The following is a 27,415-nucleotide window of genomic DNA, read 5'->3' on the forward strand; positions in this document are numbered from 1 at the left end:
AATCAGAAATCAGTTTTTAAAGAAACATAAAATTGTTTTTTAATAAATTTTTATTTAGTATGGCGCTTACGTTATTTTTTTTCGAGCAGGTTACATGTTTCCTCTCTCTATCTATTTACGTTACTATCGCATAGTTCTATCCCTCTCAACCATTTACCCAGTTCGATCGTGAACATCGCAACGAGGTATCGTCTTAAGTCTCTGAAAACCCACTTCTACGAATATAAATTGCATAATAGTGTCCAATGATAAATAAATGTTTATTATTTAGTTATTAACTGAATATGACGAATGTGGGCCATCTTCGATGTAGGTAAATCGTCTTCGTAAATGATAAATGATAAAAATTGTTTTTGGACACAAACAGACCAAATTATTCTCCAAATCCATATGTATAGGATGTTGTTTTTAAGAAATTGATATTTTCGGTGAAAGTGATTTATTTTTTAAGTGCTCTGTATTGCCAATGCAAATGCTAATGATGCAAGATGCCAATCTTTTTAGACGCGAGGTCTATCTGCTTCTTATTCTTCCTGTCCTGTACCCAATTTATTAAGAGTGGGCGCTTCCATTCCTCTCTGTCAACCATCATACTTACATCCACTCCCTTCTTATTTATCTGTGACCAATACGTTCTAACTTGCTTTATAGAGACCTCAACTATCTCTACACAATATTAATTAAATTGAGATGTCTGCAAAATGTATAAAAAAAGACTGGGTGAGACAAGTTAAATAAAAAAAAAAATAACTTTACTTTGACGAATTTCCTTACTTATGTTTCAGAAATTTTCCTCCATTCCTAAATATAATGTTTACGTGCAACCGTGTCTACTGCATCAGGTTTTCGAGCATCCCCCTGTAAAGTGTAGCTCGGTATCGCTACATATCGCGCGACCCGACCCCGCCCGCTATCAGACAATTAACTTTAATGGATATATTTAAATTAGTGCTCCACACTCAATTGACAACATATTATCATCCTCGCTTATTGTCCGCTACTAAAGATACACTTAGATCAAACAAAAAAAATTAACAAGTCATTTTAGACTTTATTAACTTAGTGTTAAGGTTGAAAGTTGAATGATGCGGGGCAGTTAGGTTCTAGAAGTTAATCAATGAAATGTTATGGTTATAGGCACTTTATATTTGTATTTTAATCACGTCTGCCATTATTATCAATAGGTCATTCTGCAAAATCATCCTTATCTCAAAGTACGTAATTACGAACGTAAATATAATAATTATTATGTACGTAATTAAAATGTGAATAGGTAAATAATAAAACAATTTTTAGTCAATATCAAAGAAATATATATATTTAACTACAGAATAAAGTGTAACAATGTACAAAATAAAATCCTATTTACAACAATATTACAGTTTTCATTGAATTCGAAAGTCTGGTGAACGAATTTTGTACTGGAATACATCAAATCAAAATTTTGGTACAAAGGTAAAGTTTACCTACTACATAGTTATACATTAAATTAAGTCCGAACGTAAAACTAATACACAGTATTGTCTAAACTCCCATTAAGCTATATTTACAAGAATAATTTACAAACATTTTTTTTCAAATTCACCGCACTCACAACCATACGGTAGCGACAGCAAAAATAAATCAATATTTTTTTTTTTTCGATTTATTTTTTCGGAACATTTTTTTTTATTCACAGTTCGATTGTTCCGAATTTGAATTTGAATCACGTGTAATAACGTCTTTTTGGATGTTTCACTGTTGGTTAGATTGCGTGTTGGGCGACGGTGATCCTGACACAGGTGGTTGCACCATGGTCAGATGCGGCGGTGGCAGGCCCATGGGGGGCAGCGGCCGGCCTCCCCCCATGAGGTGGTGGGGGTGGAAATACTGCTGCAGCGCGGGGTGGGGGTACAGGTGGTGGGGGTGGCGAGAAAACTGCGCCATTTTGAGTTTCTCAATCTCCGCCTCCTGTACGCGTTTTGCTTTCGCTCTTCGGTTTTGGAACCAGATTTTTACCTGTAGACAAAACAAATGATTTATTATATAAGGTAACAATATTTCGACCTTTGTGTTATGTATCGATGGGAAATTCGAAAGGATTTATTTAGTAAATGTTTTATGAAAAAGTCTTAAGACCCAAATATTTTTTTTTGAACTTATAATTTTTAAGGTATGGGATGGTAGCTTTCTGTCTAAATTAATTCTACTGTAAAATTATCAGATGCTTACCTGAGTTTCAGATAGTCCCAAAGAAGATGAGAACTCAGCTCTTTCAGCGATGCTCAAGTACTGTTTGTCGACAAACTTGCTCTCTAGCGCTCGCAGCTGCTGCGCGGTGAATGGCGTGCGAGGCTTGCGGTTCGGCTTGTGTTTGCGAAGGTTGCATTTCAACTTCGCCGGCTCCCCATTCGCATCTATAACAAAGAAACAAACAGTCAATTGAAATCCTATAAACCTCTGCTTTAACCAAACAGGATCTCTCTGTAATAAAATTTCGCAATACAATAAAATCTTCGGCAGTAAAATTAATCAGGCTAATTTGTAAACAGAACGATCTCTAATGATGTTTCGCAGCCTTTGTGAGACTTGTCCGAGATATTGCCTTCCAAGATTTAGGAGATGCATTCGGCAGATAACGTTCCAAATAAACATTAATATATTCTAAAGTGGATCTCAAAATGCAAACGTTTGTGGATTGCCTCAACAACTTTACGACTAATTAATAAATCGTAAAATCGTAAAACCTCCAGTTTTCTCATTTGGTGACATTTTTCTTGTCGAAAACGGTTACGAAACGCTCTCAGATGGAAGTGGTATGAATATTAATAATGATAAAGGAGAACATTTATCAGTAGACATGCCTTGTGCAAGTATGGATAGCTTGAACTTTACTGTTACGTCTCAATAACACAAAAGCAGCCGAATGCCGATAGGAATGCCGCTCCGTTCCTCCGCGGGATTTATAAATCGCATAATAAAACTCATATAAAATAAAAGGCTAAAGGAAACGGACCGCGATCCGATCCCGATAAAATCTCCACGAGGTAATTTTTTAACTTATTTAGCGACGAAAACAAGCGTATTAGTACGCAAATCGTTGATTTTATTGCCACAGCTGGTTAGAAAAGAATTGATTAACGCCCACACGTCCCAGATATGAAAGAGAGATAATGACTTCGTTGAATGTCCAGTGGCACCTATGTATTTTAAAGAGCCTCAGATTCATGGATTTTGTTTCCAACTTCTTCTTTATTTTGCCGTTGAATTACCCAAATCGTTGGTGTTTTTTTATTAACAGATATTATTAAAACGACATCAACATTACGATCGTGGTCCTCAGCAGTTAATGTCTTGTGTAATTTTACGACTACTTAATTCATCAATCAAATTAATTCGTGATTGAATAATAAATTTATATACCTCTGAATCATTATCTTGTCCGTCTATTAGTGGATTCGTCAACAAATTTCTGGTTTTATTAGTAATTTGTGTGTGATTCAATAAAAAAACTTGCTTCGTAATTTATTGGTGGTTCTGTTCGTTTTAATAGACTCTAACCTACATAATTATCTATCAGCTAATTGGTATTTAAGTACTAATTAATGTTTGTGATCGTTGATTGATGGACGAACACGTGTTGAGACTTTCGTTTTATTGTGATTATGACACATATTTCGGTCGCATGTCATTAAACTTAATGAACCTCATCACATGGCGTTACACTGGTTTTACGTTTATTAATAGAAAAGTGTAAATTGTTATTACTCATTACGTTGGTGGATACATTATAATAAACGAAAAGTGATATAAAAATAATAATTTATGTCTACCAGTCCAACTTGTCAAAATTAAACATTGTAAAAATATAATACAGCTATCACCAAGAAACATTGACAATGACTTCATAATTTGCGTAGAGAATATAAAAGCATTAGTAGAACGGCGCTTCAAACGACGTATTAATCCCAATGTCACACAGTACAGTCGCTTAATAGCTAATGGCCCACAAAAAATAAAAGCAAAAAAATCGTAAATTATGTGACAGTCGAAAAAAAGCTAAAGTGTATTAATGTCGTGTTTAGCAGAAGTCAAAGCAAGTACCGACGACAAGACGGAAATAAAACTAAGAGCCGATGCACACTAACGATTAAGTGCCGCGTTTTTTCACTAACTTATCTATTTCGGTACTCCATTTAAAGTTACGGCATTTCTCCGTGAATATATTTTTCTCTTTCCTGATATATTCTTTAGACGTAGTGGTGAATTTTGATAAACGCTGCCATGTCTCAAAGAAATTTCTTGCATTATTAATGAGAAAACGACGGAAGAAAAAATGTAAAGTTCAAAATACGTGTCGGAGACGTCTCGTCGCACGTGTGGACGGTTTCTTAAAATCGTCCGGGAGCTGTTAAATTACCTCTTTTAAAAATACTTATATGGGGCTGTCTGTTCTCGTCCTCTTGTTAATTGTATAAAGAGATATTGACTACAGATGTTACACCACTGAATTATGTTCGTGTTGTGACTCGGAGAGCGACGAGAGAAATATGAGACATTTTAAATGCGTTTAAATACATTTTCCATTGTTGTACATCGTCAATTTTGTTTTGCTTTTGAAAAAGGAATGTCTAGCGGATGAGTTATGAAAGAAGTCGAGCGTTTTTGTGATAATTGTGAAAGAGAATCAATTCTGATGCTGCAAGTTTGTGCTGGCGGTACCTAATGTTTCAGTGCGCTGCTAAAAAGACAGTTGATATATTAATGAGCATGTTTGCTTTTTGTGTGCGCACCACCATTAATCGTGCGAGGCGTGGTATGTCATTCATTCCAATATTTTAAACGGGCAGCGTACACTTGACGTTTTTGTTGTCTGTACAAGAGAGGCGGGCATTCTTTGCGTCTTGCGGGATACTTAACATTACACATTTCTTTTATTATCCATGAATGTAAAGTAATATTAGAACAAATAATATATCAAATACGACGGCTATAAAATACTTTAATTTCACTGTAGTGCAAAGTTCACGCTTCATTATAATTTATATTCGAGATAAAGTGTGCGATATATTGTTTTAAAACAATATTCTGTTAGAATATTATGAAAACATAATTCGTTTGTCACAATCGTGGTTTCTTCATATAAACAAAGATCGTTACATAAAATGAAATGATCTACTAAAAACACATTTGCCGATATTCACCGCAGCTGAGAATTAAAAAGCGATGTATAAAAATAATAGGTTCATAATGTAAGCGACATAATGATGCAGTGTTGTTAATAATTTATTCGTTCAACAAAGAACTATTAAAGCCATTAGCTGAGCCCGGATTCTTTGAGAATACGCCCACAATATTTATCTGGTGATCAAACGGAATCCTTAACGTGGCCCATTCATCAGCACTCAATCTTTACCTCATAAAAGGGGCCTTAGAAAACGCGGAAGTGGACCGCTTATGCCGTTAACCGTTTAATTTATGTTTGGAAAACTATTTAGTGATCGCTTTTATGTTTGAAGTAGATGGCTATTACTTATCATAGGAATGAATCGAATCTATAGTCAAATACCTCAAATCAGATAACTTATAGAATGTGATGAATAGTTCTCTATGTCATAATGGGTCTTTTATAAACATTATGGGACTTAATCAATATAGGTATTCGGTTTTTTGTTATAAAATCTGTTTCTGAGAATATGATTTCATACTTCACATCACATAAATAAAAACAAACGCATGAGTTAAGTATAATAGGCCGATTATTCATGCAATGCTCCATTTTTTACCTTCTCACTTTGATGTCAGTGACATTTAATATGATATATAGGATCAACACCTAAGCGATCCGTTCCACAATAAATAACTTTAGCGAATATGTGCTCAGACGACATTTGTTCTATAATATATCTTCCATCTTATGCCATTTGATGCCATCTTATATTTATCGGGATCTATCTTCTGCTAAAGTTCAAGTGTCATTTTTGTTATTTTTATTATTCATCATCTGCCTAGCTTTTTCCCAACTATGTTGGGGTCGGCTTCCAGCCTAACCGGATGCAGCTGAGTACCAGTGCTTTACAAGAAGCGACTACCCTGCTTGACCTCTTCAACCCAGTTACCCGGGCAACCCAATATCCCTTGATACGACTGGTTGTCAGAGTTACTGGCTTCTGACTACCCGTAACGACTACCAAAGATGTTCAAATGACAGCCGAATGAATTTTAATTCACATCCTGATCATTATATCCGTAAATTATATTTTATGTCTATAACTAAAAATCTCTCTCTATACAAAATACCATTTAAATCAAATTCACTGTGAAAGCATAACTAAATAATTATTTTCCACCTTTTAAAAGGATGTAACCGCCACCTCGCTGGTTCTAAGGCCTCTCCTTAAATGATCTATTAAGAGCATCGGAGCATTGTAGCTGTGTTTATACTCGTCTCGCAGTGCAGTTTACAAATAGCACTATTCAATGGGACATTAGTATTTTGGCTCGGTGCCAAACACTGACAGCGGCGTTTGACTGCTTGTTAAACACAAAACGTCATTTTGCTTTTGAGTTTTTTTTTTGTATTTTTTTTTTTTGGTAGTTTAAATGATGATGATTTTTTTTTCTTGGTTGTTTATTTAGTGTAGTGTAAGTACTTACATTGTTGTTGTCATCTAAGTAAATATTTTATTTAGCGTCCATTTTAATTAATAATAAAAATCAACGGCGAAATTCAAAACCCCATAACACAATTAAAATAATCATTATTGTATTTCCACATTACCACACTATTAAAACTTAATTAAAATTTTAATCAATTCTGTACCAACAATAAAACTATTTTGCTGACGCTACCAAATGAAACGGTCGCGACAGTTTTGTTTCGCATACTCGGTAATTGATTGGGAATGCTTCTATAATTAGGAGCGTGACTCTCGTTGCTGACTGTACTTATGTACTTACAATAGTTCTGTTGACGGTACTAGTATATGTAAAATTATGTGAAGCAAAATGGATATTAAATGTTAGTTGTCTGTTTTATATACATATACATTATTTATTGAGCTGATAAAAATATTAAAAAAAGATAACGGTAAGTAACTCAATGCGTGTATAAACATGAAAATAATTAAAATTGTTTATAAATGAATCTTCCTACAATGCAACCACGAATATCCAAGTTAATTATGATTTTTAGGCCTATGCAACAAATTCAGATGTATCAAAAATCCACATGATAAATCTTTAAATTGTACATTTAAAGATCTGTACTTATTTTATGGCCACAAATGGCGACCGATAGGGAAAGATGGAAGACTATGGGGGAGGCCTTTGCCCATCAGTGGGACAACACAGGCTAATAATAAAAAAAAAACTTATTTTATAAAGAGGAAACATTTTTATGTTTTTTGTTTGTATCTGAAAGGCTCCGAATATTATACTGAACCGAGTAACATTTGCTACATCTTATCCCGGCACGGGCAGTAGTTCCCATAGAACGCGGGTGAAACCGCGGGAAATCGGCTAGGCTACAATAAAAGTCACAACGTTATCAATTGATTGTTAATTAAAATAAACAAAGCCAGATCAATAAAAAAGGCATCATAGATTAATGGTAATCAAATGAGCAACATTACAAGGCAGTAAGAAGATCATTATTATTACTGACATATAATAACGCATTAAAATAATAATTGCTAAGTTATTATAAGACAATGAGCCGTAGGAGGTACGAACGCCATTTTATGTTTCACAAATTATTCTACAAGTTAGAAGTACGGATTGACTTTCTCCGTATATCTTGGACACCAATGGCTGATTAGAAGGTGAAAGAAAACATCTTGAGGAAACCTGGACTATAAAGTTTGAAATCACCAACCCGCATTGAGCAAGCGTGGTGATTAATGCTCAATCCTTCTCCGTGTGAGAGGAGGCCGCAGCCCAGCAGTGGGACGATAAAAAAAGGCTGTAACGGATTGACTAATCTTTTGACTTTGAAGTTATAGACAAAATAGGTTACTTTTGGAAATTAGTATGTATGTATTTATATACCTGTAATATACTGAATCGATTTTGATAATATTTTATCCAGCAAGCTACATTATAAAAGATAGGTATCTATGTAAAACTCGAAATCTATTTCTGAAATAATATGTTTTAGTGTCTTTAGGAAGCAGAGAATAAAATAAGTGTTTAATACACTGCAAATTACACTTTCAAATCTACTTGTATTCAATTCCTAGCTTAATCAATATAACCATAGTGGGAGCATAAAGCAAGACCTAGGTACTCAAATTTATACAAAATGATCATAAATTTTAGTCTAACACTAAAATCAAAGTTCTAACAAAATCGGTTTTAAGTATGTAAAATTGCATAAATTAGCTTTTAGCTATATTTGATGTTATGTGGAATCTTTGGATATTATCTTTTGTTAATAGACTATAAAAGTGTTAACGATTTTAATACAAGATTACTAATTTTAATAGTCAAAAAATAACGCGTGTTGTGTATGTAAGTAGATAATACTTTGGTTCAAATATAATTAAAATAATGTCCCACGTTTTACACGAAGTATATTTACTAGGACACACAACACATATTTTTTTAGAACATACATTATTTCGCACTAAAGTTTTAACCCGTTGTATGCCAGAGCGAGAGAGAGATAGACGCGAGACACAATTGATTTTCTATTGTTTTATAATTTACCGATATACAAGAGGTTAAACGTTATAGGTACCATACGTAGTCAGACTTTGTACAAAACAATTTTACAAGAAAAAAAAACTCTTATTAAAAGTAAGGTGTACAAGAAATAAGGCCCAGTACACAATATCGTGAGCGTAATTGACAAGTGGTATATTAATTAGGTACACGTTGCGATCCACTTGACTCGCTCGCCACCGACGCTGGTTTGTACAGGGCCTTATAATTCTGTGCTATGAACATCGGCCTACGATCGTCACGGGGTGTCTTTTATGTGTACATAGCCTTATAAAGATTAGAGTGGAACGAAAAAAGTGGTTAAAATTATAGGTTTGATTTTAAAATAGTATTTTAAACATAATAAAACTACTTTTACGGATTTTATCGCGTTATATTATAGTCTGCCCGTGACCATGGATGCTGTAAAGGATCCGAAACGTCGGGATTCAATAATATTAATATAACGCGATAAAATCCGTAAAAGTAGTTTTATTTAAATGTCTAATATTCGCGTAAGTGTCAGAAATCAATAGTATTTTAAAGTATGTATAGAATCGTGTTTTAAAGAGATTTTTTTTTATATATATTTTTTGTTCTAAAGATTTTAGTTCTGAGAAGTAATTAAGATCGTTATCTAAATGAATCCAATAAATACTATAATAAATAAGAGAATACAGTAGCTAAAACACGCGTTTACATAAAAAGGCTACTACTGTTCAAAGTGAAAGTTGTCTTCATTAATTACCAACCTACTGTGAGAAAACTTTTTAGGTCAAACCTGTCAATATTGACATTTTCAACTTTTTTTTAACCCACTTAATGCCTTTGCCAATAAAGTCGATTTTTGATGGTTAACTCATTTTAATTGTTTTCGCTTAATTTTGCTTAATTTGTGGCGCTTGAAATGCCATGCTTCAAGTATCAATATGCTAACTTTAATTGCGATTTAAAAGGTTACTTGCAATTAATTTAATTACAAAAAATTACCGAGTATCTGTGTCGATAATACATATATTTCGGATAGCTACTTAACATGGAATTAATAATCTAGCTATTAATTAACACTAAAAAAAATATACACTTAAGCCTACCCGCTGGTTTTCGAAACCCAACTTAACCAAAGTTACAACCATCTTTTTTTACACCGTTGATAGGTCTATCAGACTCATAACTCTGTGGCCTAGTATATTAATAAATGAACATGTTAATATAGGTGCGTCGCTTGCGCAGCGGGGAGTCGGTGGGACTCCCACGCGACTGCCCACCTACCTCGGTCATAGCGCAATGATACCATACAACTATTAGGGATGCCTTCAATGGCAACTATGTGAGGATTCTAAAGAATGTAAGAATGCTGTGTGACGGATTGTGACTTGTTTATTTTTTTTTTGGGAATTAATGGTAGTTTTGTTATGTGTACCTAGATATCACGTTTATTTGTGAAAAATAGGTTTTTATAGCCGTTGAACCTTTGTAACTCATTTGGTGTTGTAAGTAAAACATTATTTCTAGCATTTAATGTCATGGATTTCGGCAAAGTAACGGCTGATTTTATAATTTCGTAAAATGATACGCATGCTCATCTTTTCTTAATCATAAATCATAAAAACAATCAATATCGATTTTATAAAAACCTCTACCTACTTATACGGTATCCCTTTATCTAACCGCCGACGAAAAATAACAAATTAAACTAATTAGTAGGCAATAATTCTTCGATGAAACATTATTAAATGACATTCGTTTGAACCGTGCGAAAACTCGATCGAACAAAAAAACTTGTTTCGCAAAAATATCAGAGAAACCCAATAAATATTTACGCAGAATATTAAATGACTAACCCATTTCCCGCGGTTTTGCTCGCGTCCCGTCGAAACTACTGCCTGTACCGGTATAAAATATAGCCTATCTTACTTGGGAAGAGTGTAACTTTCCAACAGAGAAAGAATTTTGAAAATCGGTCCAGTAGTTTTTGAGCTTATCACACAAACAATCAAAATTTTTCGTCTTTATAATATGAGTATAGATATTTGAACTAGCCAATATGAACTAGAAATATTAAAATGAAGGGGAATAAATTAATATTGGAACTCACAAAGTTCCCGCTATTTTATTGAGGTCGATACAAGAATTGTTTGTTAAGACAGCCTCTCATTTGGCACGCAAGAATTAACCAGGGTTGTTAAACAAAAAATATAAATAAAATAATTTACGTTTAATATTTTGCTAACTATCCAGGCTATCCTAGTCAGGATTTTTTTTCATCATGATTGTGTTTTTGCACCATACCAACTTATATATTTTTTTGACAATCATATTTTTATGAAATACCATACTACACATAGACTGTAAGTTACCTAGCCAAAACAATAAAGAGATAAATGATCGAACAAATTGAACACAACCTAATTTGTTTTTTTACTACACACAAAACTTCCATTCATATTTCGCAAGAATAGCTCAACATTGCAAAATGACCAGCCATATATCAACGGCATTATTAGTTATGAATATTCTTGCTTTCTTGTCTTGTCTCGTCCATTGGGTGTTCAACCTTATTTCTGGGAAGGCCTCCGATGTCATAATTTATGAAGTTACAATAAGAAGCTGCGCCTGCGCCGGCCTGATGACAAATTATATAATTCGTTTCGCTTGATAATTTTAATTAACTCAGAACCTAATAATAATGGAAGGTATTAATTCCATGTTTGAGTATTAATCATAATTTATGATAACGTAATTCAACATTTTGGTTCTTTTTTCGATTTTCTATCGTCCATCCTCCGAGCCTTTTTCCCAACTATGTTGGGGTCGGCTTCCAGTCTAACCGGATTTTCGATTTTCTATACTATACTCAGTTAAAAAATATCATTCTTTGTAAGTTAATAAGTAGGCGAGATGATCAAAATCCAATATTATCTTAATGTATCAAATAGAATGCTAATTTTGACCATTTATGAGGCCGAGTTTAACGTCATAAGATAATAATGGACCAATTAAAATTAGAGAAAATATGACGGACTCAAACTTAACTATTAAATTAACATCTAATTATATAGGTATTGATTTCATATTGATTATTTATCAAGTTGATTTGAATTTGGAAATATTACGAAGATGTTAAAGATATCAGTAGAAAATGGATTTTAAATGTAGGTAGAGAAATAATTTGAAATAATTTTCATGGTTCTACTTAAACATTAAGTTAGCGGCGAGTTTCTGTAATGTAAGTATTAAATACTTTTTTAATTACTAGATGGTTGCCTATTAAAATATTTCAACTTCCCAAAGCTAGATATGATCTTTATGTCAAAACAGTAGTCGACTTTCATTCGAATATCTTTCCAAGAATCGGATGTGTGTGACCATAAACCTAGTTTTTTTTATCTAAAATTTTATCTAATGTGAGTTTGAATTAATAACAAATCTGATTATGTATTGATACCTACTATGTTCTATAGGGTTTGATTTGTATCTTAATTGTTTATGGTGGTGTTTTTTCTGGTTTTTAGATAATTTAGGAATGATCTTTCTCCTTGGTGAATTAGTGTTTTTTTACAAGTAAGAATACTTAACTTTAATCATTTAAGGGTTTTGAATGGTATGCGTTTAACCAAAGAGTTAGACATTTAAAACCAATTTGTATCTTAATTGTTTATGGTGGTGTTTTTTCTGGTTTTTAGATAATTTAGGAATGATCTTTCTCCTTGGTGAATTAGTGTTTTTTACAAGTAAGAATACTTAACTTTAATCATTTAAGGGTTTTGAATGGTATGCGTTTAACCAAAGAGTTAGACATTTAAAACCAATTTAATTTTCACAATACAAAATGTTTATGGAAACACCGTTCCAAGTTCGAATAAAACTTCACTTAATGACGTACCAATTTTTAGAACGCGAAATTCAATTGAAGCGTTCCATTTTCAAAAGGGCTACCGGTGGCGGTTTTGTTCGGTGCAAATTGACGGATTAAATTGCATCGCTTGTTTTCGTGAAAGAATGCAAGCGGCGAAAAAATACGAAGTTTGCCGAACGTTTTAATGGGTGTTTCTAATTGGTCAACGCGCGGGTCGAGGCCGATTGTAACAAATTCGGCTAAAAGAAAGCACAGGTATTTTGAGAGTCAGCATGCGTGTGGTTTGAAATGCAGTGAAATAGAACGCTTAGCTGCAGTCGTAATTCCAGTTCGGCTGTAAATGAACGTTAACTAGGCACTTAAATGTTTAAACTGTGTTGCTCTGTCCATTGTCTTCAGTCGTTTCAAGCACCGGCGTTAACTTTTAGCGTACGCTTCTGCGAACTACTAAAAATATATTCAGTGTTCTACACGACCATTTGTTACTTGCCTTTGCTTGGGTGCTGCTCAAAGGAATTTGAACCTAATTGCTTCACTACTAAGTGCGTGTTATGCCAAATGGTAGGCAACATTGTTTGTAGGTGTTTTACTAATTTGCCCGTGCAGGAAGCACGGATGGCGTGATGAGGACTCAGTACCGTATAATCTTTGCCTCTGATGTTATCTAAAGATTTATTATTTACTGTCATCGTCCGAGAGATGGCAGCACGCGTCACTGACTATGCCACTGGACTTATCTCATTGCATTTAGTGTTCACTTTATTCTCAACCTTAAGTCAAAGCAGTAAGAGTCAAGCGTTTCATCTTGAAAGACCTCCCATAGCGTGATAGGTATTGAAACTAGGCCATTTTTCATGTCTACACGTAATTACGATTAATTTCCTGGTAAGTTGCTTTATTTAGTCTCCGAACAAGTTTAATAGCAGACATTGCTCAAAACTATATTATTATTAAATAGTAGCTATAAACTTCCCAACAAATTACATTCTGAATGGCGCTGAAATGGTAACAAATTAAAAATTACAGTCCGTATAATGCGAATAGCCAACATGGCCGTGGCGACCGCAATATACATCCAGCCAAACAATAAAACAAAATCCAAGGAATATTTGTTCAAAAATCGTATAATCGAGCAATTGACCGGGCCACTCGAGCACTCGATCGTCTCGCACGCAAACGAATCGATTAATCGCTTCGTTACACCGCCGACCGCCAGGCGGAGCCACGCGTCAATAAAATACTTGTAAAACTATCGCAAAATGAATTAAAACAGATGGCGAGCCAATTAGGAGAGGCAATCGTGCGCTTACCGGGCGAAAAAACACCTTAAACGTAGCGTCAAATTGATTTCTTCCTTACGACTTTCAACTTAAGGTGTCTATTTGGTATTTTCGTGAGGCAGTAATGGGGTTTCAGTTTACAAGCGCTAACGAGAGCATTCGGAACGATAAGCCTTTCCAGTTATACTGATAGACAAATATGGATATATTTATCATTAAGCTTGCACTCGAGTGTACGCTTAGGCCCGCGTTATGTCATTATACAGCGCTAATTAGCTTAAGGTAAAAGACAAATTCGTACACTTACAAGTCTTAGATATCGAATAGAAATAAATAATTCATTTTGTTTATTTGCTAACAATTTTGTAACTGGCTCGATTTCACTTTTACAAATGGTCGGGACTTTGATTGGTCGTTAATTATGACGTTTGGTAATGCGCGGATACAAATTTATATTGCGATAAGTAGGTAATATTCACTAGGTACAAAATTGTTAAAAAATAACTCTAGCAGTTTCATTCCACAACAACTTTAAATACGCTGTAATTTACACAAAATTGTATTTACTAAATTCTGAGAACACTCTGTATACAAAGCTCTGTAATTGGGTGCGCGGTAACTGTCACACCCTGTATTAGAATCAGACAACAATTCGAAAGTAGAATAGAAATCTTTTGAAATAAACCTTAACTTTAATGTTAACTTAACAATTATCGTAGGAACTGTGAATGTTCAACTTTACAAATTAAAAATAGTTTTTTCTTTTGGAATTGACGAAATGGTTTTTGATTTAAATAGTGAGATAAAAGGCCAAAAACTTGACGAAACTAATTGAAGTTAATTTCACACTTTGACTTAAAATCTTGGACTTATTTTCATAACTCGAAACCTAAACTTATTTACACTACGTAGGTACGGTAACTAAGTAGGTTGTATACAGCACCTACTTAAAGTATTTCTTCAAGAACCCAATTAGAAGTGCTATTACGAGAAACAATAAGAGCGATTACTATTTACAATAGCTATAAAGAAACATTAATCATAGTATAATATACTGATATAACGCTATTCTCAATAACTGTGAAATGGAATGGCTAAACTTATTAAATCTTATAAATTCGATCGGGATTGAAGTTAAGTGAGGTATGACTTTGTTTATCGATGGTATGGGCTCGATCACGGTGCCGTGTGTAGGTTTACGCTTGGCTAAAAATGTGGGTATGTAGTAGATATGTTTATTATGTCTTTATGTAAAAAGCAGTAAGATACGAGTGTGTTTGTAACGATTGAAAGTTAATTATGGAAAATCATCACAATGGAAGACAACGCCTTATTCTGACAGAAACCTATGCTGCTATTTATAAGGAATAACTTTTTTGGAAATCTTAATAATTACAGGTACACAAGACATTTTCCGTCTTACCACAAAAACTTTTAAACGTCAGTTTATGCCTTGTCTAAAAAAATGTCAAATTATGACGTTGACATATGGTTCATTTTGCAGCCAAAATTTTATTAGACAAGTGTAAACCAGGGTTTAAAGTTTTTGTAGTAAGGCCCTTTGAGTTTTATGAAAATTATAGTTTGTAATAGGGACATCTATGTCTACGTCTCATAATCACAGCATGAAGCATGTTAACCAGTTAAATAATTATCCAATTCAAAAAGCCTTATTTAAACAAAAAAGTCAAAAAACGCACTAATTTCATATACAATTGTTATCAAACTGACGGAACTAAAAGTCGTCTTTTAAAAATTAAATGACGTCGCTCGCCTCTATTACTCATGAACCAGTTTTCGGTATTTTTGTGAAAGAATTATGCTCACATTGCATTCCGAGGCACACGCAACTGCCCAGGCTGATAACAGGCCCTGCTAATTACACGAACCACGTTACCACTTTTTATAAAACGAAAAAAAGGGTATTTTATTAAGTTGGTAGACTCTTGCTTATAATCGAACCTACTTGATTTAAACTGTATGAAAAGTTGTCTATGTCATACGGAATATGGACGCTGTCTATAATAGAATTTCATCTTAATATGCAAGTGTGGCTAAAAAGATAAAAGTTGAAAGTATATTACACGTTCAGATTGTTAAATGGTGAATAAAATCCCCGTATGATTGTATAAGTACAATAAGAAAATACAACAGTACAATCCATCAAGAAACAACTTAATCATTAAGATAAGTGAACAATCGCTATTGAAAACTATCGTATCGCGGGCGTTAAACGTGAACAATTATTTTGTTAATCAGCAGAATACGCACATTTTCGCGTTACCAATTTAACATTCTTAATAGACCATTATTCCTGATCGTAAATAAATAGGAAAAGGGTATTAATGGTAGTTTAGTTCGTAAATGCTACCAATATTGCTTGCAGTCGCAGCCCATTGTGCACTGACGATAACAAACCAGTTCCCCGCGTTTTATTTTTCAGTGGTCGAAGCTTACCTTTTGTGGTGCGATTCTCTGATACGTCCAGCGCTGTGCGAAACAACCGGTCAAATATGATCGTTGCCCACTTTCAACAAACTGCTTTACGCCATTTTATGTAGACAGAATTTGTACTCTAATTTAAACACTCGTGGTTCAAATTGTACCTAAATAATGCCAAACACGTATAAGCCACTTTTATGATTCCAAATTGAAACTTTACGAAATGGAGTGTGGACAGTAAAAATGGTTTGCTAATCTCGATAAATGAAAATGATTCCGTTAAATAAATAGTACCTAGTGACGATTATTATAGTTTCAACGATAAACTGAAATTATACTTCCCGCGTCTGCTAGTGCGTGCAAAACTAATGACTTTTTGCGCTAATTACATTTAGCTATCTAACTTTATATTTCATTTGCGTCATAAACGTCCGTAACGTCGTAAAATACGTACGTTTTACACTTTTTATTCCAACACAGTTGTAAGCGACTGTACTTAAGTGTGTAAAATAAAAATTAGATACAAATGTATTGCTGAGTGGAAAAGTATAATTTATGTATTGTTATGTACCTTGAGCTTTGTTTTCATTCATTTTATGCGTTTCTTTGTGACTGTACCTAACCAAGTGTACATTACGCAGTTATAAAAATTATGTGCGAATGTACTGGCGAGTGGAAAAGTGCAATTTATGTATTAGACTGATGGATCATATTGCAGTATTAACAATTTACACTTTTTACAATCAACATAGTTAGCAACTGTTCTGGGAATTAAGCTCATAAAAGTATTGTAATTGGAAAATTGTACAAAAGAGTGGAAAAGTGGGATAGAATTTTTGTTATCAAGTCAATATGGTATTTTACTAGTTACAAAGTAAAGTACAAGCGAGTACGAAAGTATTATCTATATATATAAAAAAGCTAGAGATTCGTGTTTATATGTCGTGACCATTGCATGATGGCAAACACTTTTCATGATTCCTTTGCAAATTATTTAATAGCTTGATATTTTTATGAGGGTACTTTTGGGACAGTGGCCAATTGGCACCGGTTTGTGCACACCTCTTTTAAAACATTATTTGTGATTAAGTTTGTATGTTTATTGTAAAGAGGTGTTAAATGATGTTACGACTTTATTTTTGGGAAATATAAAAATTGCGACATACAACCTTTATGCATGCTTACCTTTTTTTTTTGTTTTGCTGGTAATTTTGAATGTATATAACCTATGATTGCCTATACATATTTAAAAGTCTTTTTTTCATTTAATTAAATAACTTTTAAAATATAACTTATAAGAATATGCCTGGATAAATGAAAAACTACTTATGCTATGCTCTAGATTAAAATAACCCCTTTATCCGGCAACTCCACAAATAATTACAAATGTAAATAATGCCATAGAATTTACATTTCTCCAAGTAAATCAGGGTGCAAAAAATATAAAAAATTCAATTGCTTTGCAAAGCATAGTTGAGAACTGTAACAACGTTGATAAGCAATAACTTCGCATGTTTTCAGGCACTACAAACAAATATTAATTGCTAGAAGTGGAAAGGAGGCTTTTTTGCTATTTTATTAAACCTAGGTTTTGGCGAAAGCTAAGCGAGGATACGCTATAAACGCTATAATTTAGCGCTATAATTTAGAGTTACACACATACATACATAGTTATTGTATGTATGTGTGTAACTCTAAATAAAGTGGTTATTGCTTAAAACACAATTAATGCTTCAGTCTATGTCTTTAAGGTACTTAATAGCTTCAGGTAATAATTATACTGTGATTAAGAAAACCATTCAAGTGTATTTAAGTGTATGTATGTCAAACATTACCTTTATAAATTTTACTAAAAATACCTTCTATAAACATATACATCATCAATACATAATTTGATAATGTTATTAGTCTGTAAGCCTTCTCTAAGAACAATAAAAAAAACAATAAAAAAATCATCTCCCGGGCCTTTTCCCAACTATGTTGGGGTCGGCTTTCAGTCTAACCGGATGCAGCTGAGTACCAGTTTACAAGGAGCGACTGCCTATCTGACCTTCTCAACCCAGTTATTCTATCTATATTAAATACCTACTTTTAACTACTTATTTCAAAATTAATACATATGTATATCGAACTTTACTACTTTCTGCCAATAAAACGTAACGCAATGGACTGTACCTAATGTCATGTATAGTAAGTGAATGTTAAGCGGAGCGAGAAATAGCTAGCTCAGCTCACATTACAACCCCACCTTTATGTTGCACTACTGCAAATAACCAGCATTTACTTGCAAACTGCAAACTTTTAGTCGGCCGACTGTTGGCCGGTGGCGGGCAATAAAAATGTGTGCTCAAATGTTTGTGTCGTGAAGTCAATCAAAATGTTTAGTCGGTCTGATGTCGAATAAATACCTGATCGTTGTAACGTGGGTACTTCCAGTCATCTTCATACTGATTCATGAGCCCAAACCAACTATCGGCTTACTAAAAGTTTGTAATGTGCGCATAACGCATAAATAAATCAGTATGAAGATGAATGATAGTAAACACATTACAAAGATCAGGTATTTAGCTGGTATCAGTCCGATTGAAAACATTGATCAAAATCAAAATTTGCTTTTAAAAAAAAATTCCGATCGGGTCAACTGTAGGACAACTGTTTAGTCTGCAGTGTACCACTCTGTGACCCGAGTTTTTACTAACAATCTTATGCTGATAGAAATACCACAAGAAAGTATATTTTATTTTATACGGAATTATATTTCAATTTTGTTTTGTATTTAAAGTTTATGGGTTGTGTGCTAATTAATGTGTTGGGTTTGTAATCATTTTGTGTTTGTTTTATGTTGGCGATTGAACCTTGGATTTAAACAGCATTTTCGCAACTTTTTTTGGGGTCCGCTTTCAGTATTTATACCAGGTTGTTTTTAGCGTTATATACCAATTACTCTTACTTGTAGCTCTACCTGTATTTAATATTAGATTACACGTAACTGCCTATTTGACCACCTCAACCCTGTTACCTGGGTAACACGATACCCCTTCTTAAAATTGTCTAGCTTCTGACACGCAACGATTGCCAAAGAAAATAGGCACAAAGTCTGAAAGTCGCTATGAAATAGACGGTCACCCATCCATTAACCGACCGCGCAAATTGTCGCTTAACCTACCGGTCGACGTCCTACGACACATAGCCACGAGCACCTCTAACCACGATTGAAACGCACAGTGGTGCATTACTGCTAAATGTTTCTCACAATGCGACATTAGAGGCTAATAAAGGGCGATAGCCTGTGTTGCGGCCGATTAGCCGCTCGTAATTGAATGGCCATGTTGCGAGGTCCGATTGCCTGTGTGCACCACTATGTACACGACAACAGGGTGTTGTTTAGGCAATATATAGGATGTGCAAAAAAATTAAAAGAGAAAATGATGTAATTTTTTCTGGAAGATGAATGTGGGAAAATAATATTGCGACATTGGAGTGGAGTATATAAGATGTACAAAAAATATTGCAAATCAAATTTTGAGACAAAATGACGTGAAATTTTCCCAAGTTAGATTTAAGAAAAGAAAGGCAGAATTTCGTTAATACGAATATTTAAATGTATCATCATCATCAGCATTTTTATCGTCCCACTGCTGGGCACAGGCCTCCTCTCACACAGAGAAGGATTGAAGATCAAAGTGTAACAAAATAATAATACAGTGTAATGATATAATAGGTCATACAATGTGTGCTTAATAAATCAATAACTTATTTTATTTGGGAGTTAACTGGGAATTTATCTTATAACAATAACAAAACGAAAACATAATTTATTCGTCACAATAATGTGCGACCAATTAATTTTAATACAGATAAAGGCTATTATTATCGAATTGTATTTGTTTACAAAGGAAAACTTTCCATTATAAGCTTAATTTAGGTATAATAATAATCTGCATACGTTATTGCAATTTAATTAACTCTTCCTCATTATAAACTGCAAAGCTACATATATTTGGTAACATCAAATAACCCTTGTTTGTACGTTCATAACTCATTTATAAAAAAAAAATCTAAATAATGCTTAAATTGCAAAAAAAAAATATCTTTCAAAAACCAAGCAATCAGTTTTTGAAATTTTACCGCACTCGAACATACTGACTTATCCGTTCTTATTACAAAATCATTTTCCATTATCATACAATCATGGCAGTTGATTTCAAATCCTTATCATACTTTTTCATAATACACGGTGGATTTATTTTTTGGATTTCAAATTCAAATTCATTTATTTAGCAAGACGTCAAAGATCCACTTAGATCAAAGATCATCTTACTAGCTCCATATAAATTACCTACCTATATATCAAATTTCAATATCTAGTCGCAATCCACGGATAGATCGCTTTAAGAAATAGACCGATAAACATAAGTAGTTGACAATGCATTTTATTTGACGGTGCGAAGGCGTGGCTTGATCAATGCACCATGGCAAGATTATAAGAGACATGTATTGGTACAGGTTCGAGTCCTGACCGGTGCTTTTTAGTGTTAAATGTTGTGTAAAATTGGTGTTATTGTGCAAATGAATTGTAAAGTTCATCATTGTTAATGTAAGCATGAAATATGTGGGAACTATCAAATAATGTGCATAACTTAAAAAAAACCTACAAACATCGGAACTGAGGACCTTCTTTTTGTAAAGTCGGTTAAAAAGGTATAACTACGGTAGATTTTTTGTTGAACCTTATAAAGTTTCTACGTTCAGAGGTGTGAATAAAATTCATTACGCACTTATAAATAACTACATCCAAAAAAAACCATAAAAACTCATTAAGTAACTAATATCCCTAACAAGTATCATTTTAACCGTTTACCAATAGGATTTCCTATACTTAAACGTTTCTATCGAATAAAAAACAAATCGATTTCCCCATTAGAAACCACTGGTTTATGTAAGTTAACATCTACTGAGCGATTACCGTAATTTAATAATACTCGTAATAATCTCGAATTATGTCAGGGTTTTAATTTTTATTCGTTAATAGTATTATCTTCTATACTTATATACCTACGTTATTTATCTATATACTCTTTTATACAAATATTGTTTGTTTGCACACAAAGGCTTGGAGACCACTGAACCGCTTTCAAAAAGTTATTTTACCCTTTGTAGAGCTACATAGTCCCGGGTAACAGCTACATTTCTTCCGTGTAAGTTTCACGGTTAAAAATTCTTTCAGTGTTGAAAACCCACTCTCTTCTTGAGTAACGTAGGATTAGATGTAAATAATACGGACAGAAGTTCTCACAGGACAGGAGTGAAACCGCGGAAAAACAGCTAGTCGTTAATAATAAAAAATGATACAAGAATAAAATAGTGTAGTTATGAAGTATTTGAAATTGCATTCGATTGCTCGAATAAGGACTTATTTATCGAATAAAAATGTCGATAATTGGTTCGTGTATCAATTATTGAATAGAAAAAAATATCGCGTTGTTTCTGTCAAGGCATATAGTCATTATATTTGATATGTTATTGATATGATTGAATACGCCATTGTTTGTAAAATACTCCATTAAAATCTATTTTACTTTACACAATGTTAATTACTTTTCAAAATTATGTTGTTCCTATTACTAGCTCATTGCATATATTTTAAAATTTTATTGACGTAGATAAATATTTAATTAAATTAACACAAAGATAAATAATTAATCCATTACCTGAGTATTCGGTAAGCAATGCAAATCATTTACATATGGCCGCATAATTTATATTACAATGTCAATCAAAATTGGGTCGATTTATTGCGGATTTTAATAATTAATCTATCCATTTTTTTTTTCGATTAGATATCGATTTAGACATTAGCTCCATATTTATGTCAAATTTCAATCTCTAATTCCTAAATTACGGATGAATCAGATACCTATTGAAAACCGCAGTTAGAAAATAAAACATTTACAGATGACATGAACGGCCAATGTGAAAGAACAAATTATATCCGACCTTTTGTCGGATATAATTTGTAGAATTTATTTTCGAAATTTTTAATACCATTTACTTATCGATAGAAATACAAGCAAAAATAATTTCAACAACATCAAAAATATATCGCTGGGTACTTCCAAACTTAACCCTTCAACGGTAACTTATACAATCGGGGAAAATGTTCCCAAATCTCCGTGATCCAGTCGGGTTGTCGAAACCAATGCCCTATTGTTTACGCATTCAACTGATCCTGTATTTATGTACGCTTTTGTTCTCTACGAGACAAGGTTTTGAGACCCCGGCATTACAGGGTTAACGGGTTTTCGAAACATGCTGTTTTGGTGTAAATAGGTGACAATGGTAATCTTAGGATTTGGTTTTGTTTAGGTTAATGATTTTGTGATTGTTTGAAGGAGTGATTAAAAGTTTGACGTTAAATTCGCGGTGATGTTGTCCGGTTTCGTCAAACGTGTTTAAGTAGGAAAAATATGCTAAACTTATCATAATTTACCAAATTTTATTTTTTAAAAGTAAATATTCGTATACATTACTTTCCTTAATCACCTGTTCACAATGTAATAAGTTATTTCTATAAACAAAAAATAATTAAATAGCATAAATAGGTACCTGCCTACGTATTTCGACCTCTATTTCAGATTTACAATTTTTTTTAGATATATTTTACAATAAAATTAATGTATGTAATTTTGTAAATAAAAATGTTTATTGTAAAATGTAATTAAACTATTTTACCTAGGTATCTATTTATTATTCTCGGGGTCTTACCCAATTAAAATACAAATTATAATCATTGAAAAGAGAAACGCCCTATCCACTACAGACATCTACCTAATACCTAGCACTTGATTGTGAATTATTACATATCATTGCTTAACACAAATACAACAGTTAATAGATTACCGAGTATTTATGCAGATTAAACCATTAGGTTTAAATGATTAATATGAATTAACTACAACGGCTAGTTGGTACTTACTAATCACTTTGTAATTCAGAACGATTTGTACCAAGTATACCAGGCATGCGCACTTGCATTTATAAAATATTTTATTCAAGTACATACCTACTTTTATCTATGGTCTCTATAAAATGTACCTAAGTACCTATAATCTTGGAGTATAAAATAAATTAAATACGTAATATAAAGCGTAAATGTAACGGGAATTAATTAAAATATTCAATTTATATAATTGAACAGCAGCGAACGTAATTAAACTTTAATAATAATTTTATATCATAATTGGGTGGAGCGAAAATATTTTAATTAATAAACGCTATGCAGGAAAACGATAGCATTATTAATTTCAAAAATATAATAACGCCTTTATCAATTAATTTATGGCTGAAATTTTCCTCTTTCAATTAATTATGGAGGTAGAATAACAATTATTGGAATTTCCGAATTTTGTTTATGACGCCCAAATTAGATTGTAAATTAAAGTTCTCAAAATATTACATTGTTATATTATTTTCGTAAGTTACCTGGTTTCCTGATTGTTTAAATTAATTTTGGCAGTAAACATTAGATATCATCGAATTACTTGGCACGCAGGAAAAATCAAAACATTAAGATTTTAACGTAACAATCAAATCATCCAAGTTAAAAAAAAAAATAAATACTGAAACCTCTGCAGATTCCGAAGTTTAATTTCATTCTTAAAAACTGGGAAGAGTTCCAAATAATCTACAACCAAAAAATATCAATTTCTTGAGTTGCAATTAAGTTCAAGTAAAAAAAAAAAACTATCTTCAAAAATAATGTTCAAAATAAAATACATAACACTAAATATCAAAAATATTTAATATTTTGCTACCAAGTACGTCAAAGCGCTCCAAAAAAATTCAACTCTACAAATTCACGAAAGACGAACAACGAAAAACGCCGAGAAATAAATGTAAAAGTTCGCTAACCTGTTAAGGGTCCAACGGGGAAATGTGACTGGAACAGCGGACCAAAAGACGGGACAACAGGCGGCGGGCCCGGCCAGGCCAGCCCGTACGCCGCCGCGGCCAGCGCGCTGAACGGCGTCGGCCGCACCAGCCGCGCCTTCTCCGACGGCTTCTCCTCGTCCTCACTGCCCATCCCATTCTGCAGGTCCTCCACATCTACTATTGAATCTTCCTGATTAACTGAATCTTCGTACTCATCTTCAGAAGACGTCACCGTTGCTGACACATTCAAATTCAAAGGAGGCGTCTGCGATGATGGCCTAGGGGATATAGACTTCCCGCCGGGCAACTCAGGCTGCGCTGACGGCGACTGCCTCAACGGAGACTCCGGTATCGTCCTGTGATGCCTTATCATCTCCGCTGTCTCATCGACTTGGTTCGCCTTCGTATCAGCCAGTATCGAAGCCACGCTGAAGCTGATCCTGGAGGCTTTGGGCGGTTCCGTCGCTTCGGCAGGGCTGCTCGGGTATCTTGAAACACTCTGTATCGCCATGTTCACTTCCTTGTCCTCGTAGCTTTGTTTCTTTAACATTGAACGCTGGTCAGTTCCATTTAGCACAGCCGGGTGACACTGGGGCGCGATCGAGGGATCGTGTACGCATGCGGGCGCAGTCGGAGGTGGACTGGCTCGGCGGCGCGGCGAGAGGCGCGCGGGCCCGGCGAGGCGTGGCCCGGGCTCCGCCTCGCCTCGGCCCGCCGCGCTCCGCCAATCGACCGCGGCCCTGTCGATTGATCCGCGCGGGCGTCGGGGGGAGCGATTTAGCACGCTCTTATCTCGTTAGTCTCCTTTGTGATACTCGATTTTTTTTGTAGGAATCAAAACATAATTACCTTTTGTAGGGGTTCGCGCGTTTTGATCGCACACTTTATGCCCGCCACCAGAGGTATAAAGTATAAAAATATAATGAGCAGTCGTGAATGCCGCTTGTTAAATCCTTTTGAGCGTTCTCTGCTGGTCCCTTTGTGAGATTAGCGCCGAGGGGGCATTGGTTTGATGAATTCTGCCGCGTCCGTGTTTACGGATCCGTTTCAAATTAGCACAAATGATTTACAACGAAGCTGCTCACTGTTATTTATATTTTGATTTATATAACTTTTATTGTGAGAATATCTTAAAATTAAAAGTACATGCTTTCTTCATATTTGATAATTCAGGGGTCTCGGCTCTCGGCAACAGACGAGGATGATTTTTTGAATCTGTTGTCTGCGATATGGACAACTTCTGTCTTGCTTCACCCATGGTCTCTATTTCATTCTTAGTTAGCGTCTTCCTTTTTCTTTGAGTAGGTATTTTTATCCCGAAAATAATCATTTTCAGTAGGTATCTTTGCATCGTACTTGGTTGACCAGTTCCGTCTGTTTTCGTCTTTCCTCATTCAACTTTATCTTGACTTTTGTTTAGTTCGTTAAGAATTCCATTTCTATTTACTACTGTATGTTAGTGAAAGGTTCAGACAAATACATTGCTACCGTAACTACTGCAATAGAGGCGATACCAAAATTTACCAAAGACTTAGAAGTTTTACTCTTAGAATTGACTAGTAGAAGCAGTGTGTGTAGGCATTACACAGATAAAATATAGTTACGGACAAACGCTAGACTGAAAAACTTCGACAAAAAAGAAGAACACCAAGGACCAAGACACATCTTAAACTCGCCACTATGCCTTTTAGATTACCAGATTCCTTCAACACTCATAAACAAAAACAATATAAAAACCCCCATACTAAAAGCCTAACTAATTAAAGAAGATTAAGTTTACCTCAAAACAGTGTTTAATTAAAATTTTGATTAGCTCCCAGAATATTTAAATAATAGACTACGTAAATTCAGCAATGCAGGGTTTCCCAATGCGGATAATTAGGCTTTTAACGAACAAAATATAGACTTAGTACGTATAGGTAGGCAATTATTTAGCGATAGCTGTATCCGTTATAATGTTTGGTTTTTGTAGTTGGTTAAACCGACCAAGATAATGTCATCCACGTATACAAGACATCGAATTATGTACTTACTCAGGGATCAAATCGAAAAGAAGCATGGACTGGGTCTATCAGGAACTTTGGGATGCAAGGATGTCGTAGAATTTTCGGATATTTTGTGGGATGTCAAAAATTATGCCTTATTTCATTTTTTATTTTTACCATATGCAATTAGAAATATAATAACTTCTCCAGATTGATTCCCGAGTATGCAGCAACGATGATCTATTACAAGGAAGAAGAAGACATATATTTCTTTTTCTTCTTGTCCTGTTCCCAATTTATTTGGGGTCGGCGCAATATGTTTTACGCCTCCATTGATCTCTACTCCGTCTAACTAACATTCACTCCATTCTTATGGTGTTATACTTATTTCTCGGTCAAAAATAATACTAAATAGTTCAGAGTGTTCTAACAGATCTTACCAGAAATTACATTTTCAACTGTTGGTTGTTTCTTCGTCTTTTAAAAGGATATTATTCTATTTTTGGATCGTAGATTCTTCAAAATAAGACTACAATATCGAAAACGACCTACGATAAGTACCTAATGTCAATTTCGGACCATTGACTACAAAAACGATCCCCAAAATTCTTCCAAAACGGATCAACTCAATCAAAATTAGATAAGGGCTGTTACTTAAAAATAAACATGAACTATCTTTACAGACGGTTAGCATCCAAAACGAAGGGTGACAATTCTATCCACCCTACGTCATAAACGTCAAAATAGGGGTGATATCACCCATCTCTTTCACCCACACGGGTCCCACTAAATAGGTATTTAGTATTCGGAAGGGGAAAATAGTTAATTTTGTGGGGTGAGACGGAAAAAATTGACTACTGTCTGCTTTATACCGTTAACATCAATCTTATTAGCTTGCAGTAGAGTCCAAAATGCAGTGGTGTAAATGCAAGGGTTGTTGGTAAAGTACGCTTCGACTTACAGAACGTGTGTGATATAAATATAAATGATATTAATTATGATTGGCTTCATTGATTTTGGCTTAGAAGATGTTTGTATTGAGTTAGGGAGAAGGGGCCGTTATTACTGTTTAGGTAGATCGTGTATTTACTGTCTTGCTGAAAGTTGGTCGGAAGAATATCCCACGGTATGAAAGAAATCTTTATAGTCGGACTAAAACTTTGAGCTTGCAATGGCAGTTCTTGGAAGTAGAAATAATACAGCATTTACGACAGCAGTATCAAATTCATCCAGTA

The 27,415-nt window shown here is 34.1% G+C and overlaps 1 protein-coding gene across 1 annotated transcript; it reads right to left on the reverse strand.

Moving 5' to 3' along the window:
- Window positions 1-1,289: 1,289 nt before the first annotated feature.
- On the reverse strand, window positions 1,290-24,830 carry LOC124641795 (muscle segmentation homeobox-like). Its single transcript, XM_047180016.1, has 3 exons — window positions 24,175-24,830; window positions 2,212-2,396; window positions 1,290-1,998 (listed from the first exon to the last, which is right to left on the reverse strand). The coding sequence occupies exons 1-3, from the start codon at window positions 24,743-24,745 to the stop codon at window positions 1,735-1,737; spliced, it is 1,020 nt and encodes a 339-aa protein (XP_047035972.1). The 5' UTR covers window positions 24,746-24,830; the 3' UTR covers window positions 1,290-1,734.
- Between the last annotated feature and the right edge of the window lie 2,585 nt (window positions 24,831-27,415).

This window comes from Helicoverpa zea, chromosome 23, assembly GCF_022581195.2.
Source record: "Helicoverpa zea isolate HzStark_Cry1AcR chromosome 23, ilHelZeax1.1, whole genome shotgun sequence".
Lineage (NCBI taxonomy): Eukaryota > Metazoa > Arthropoda > Insecta > Lepidoptera > Noctuidae > Helicoverpa > Helicoverpa zea.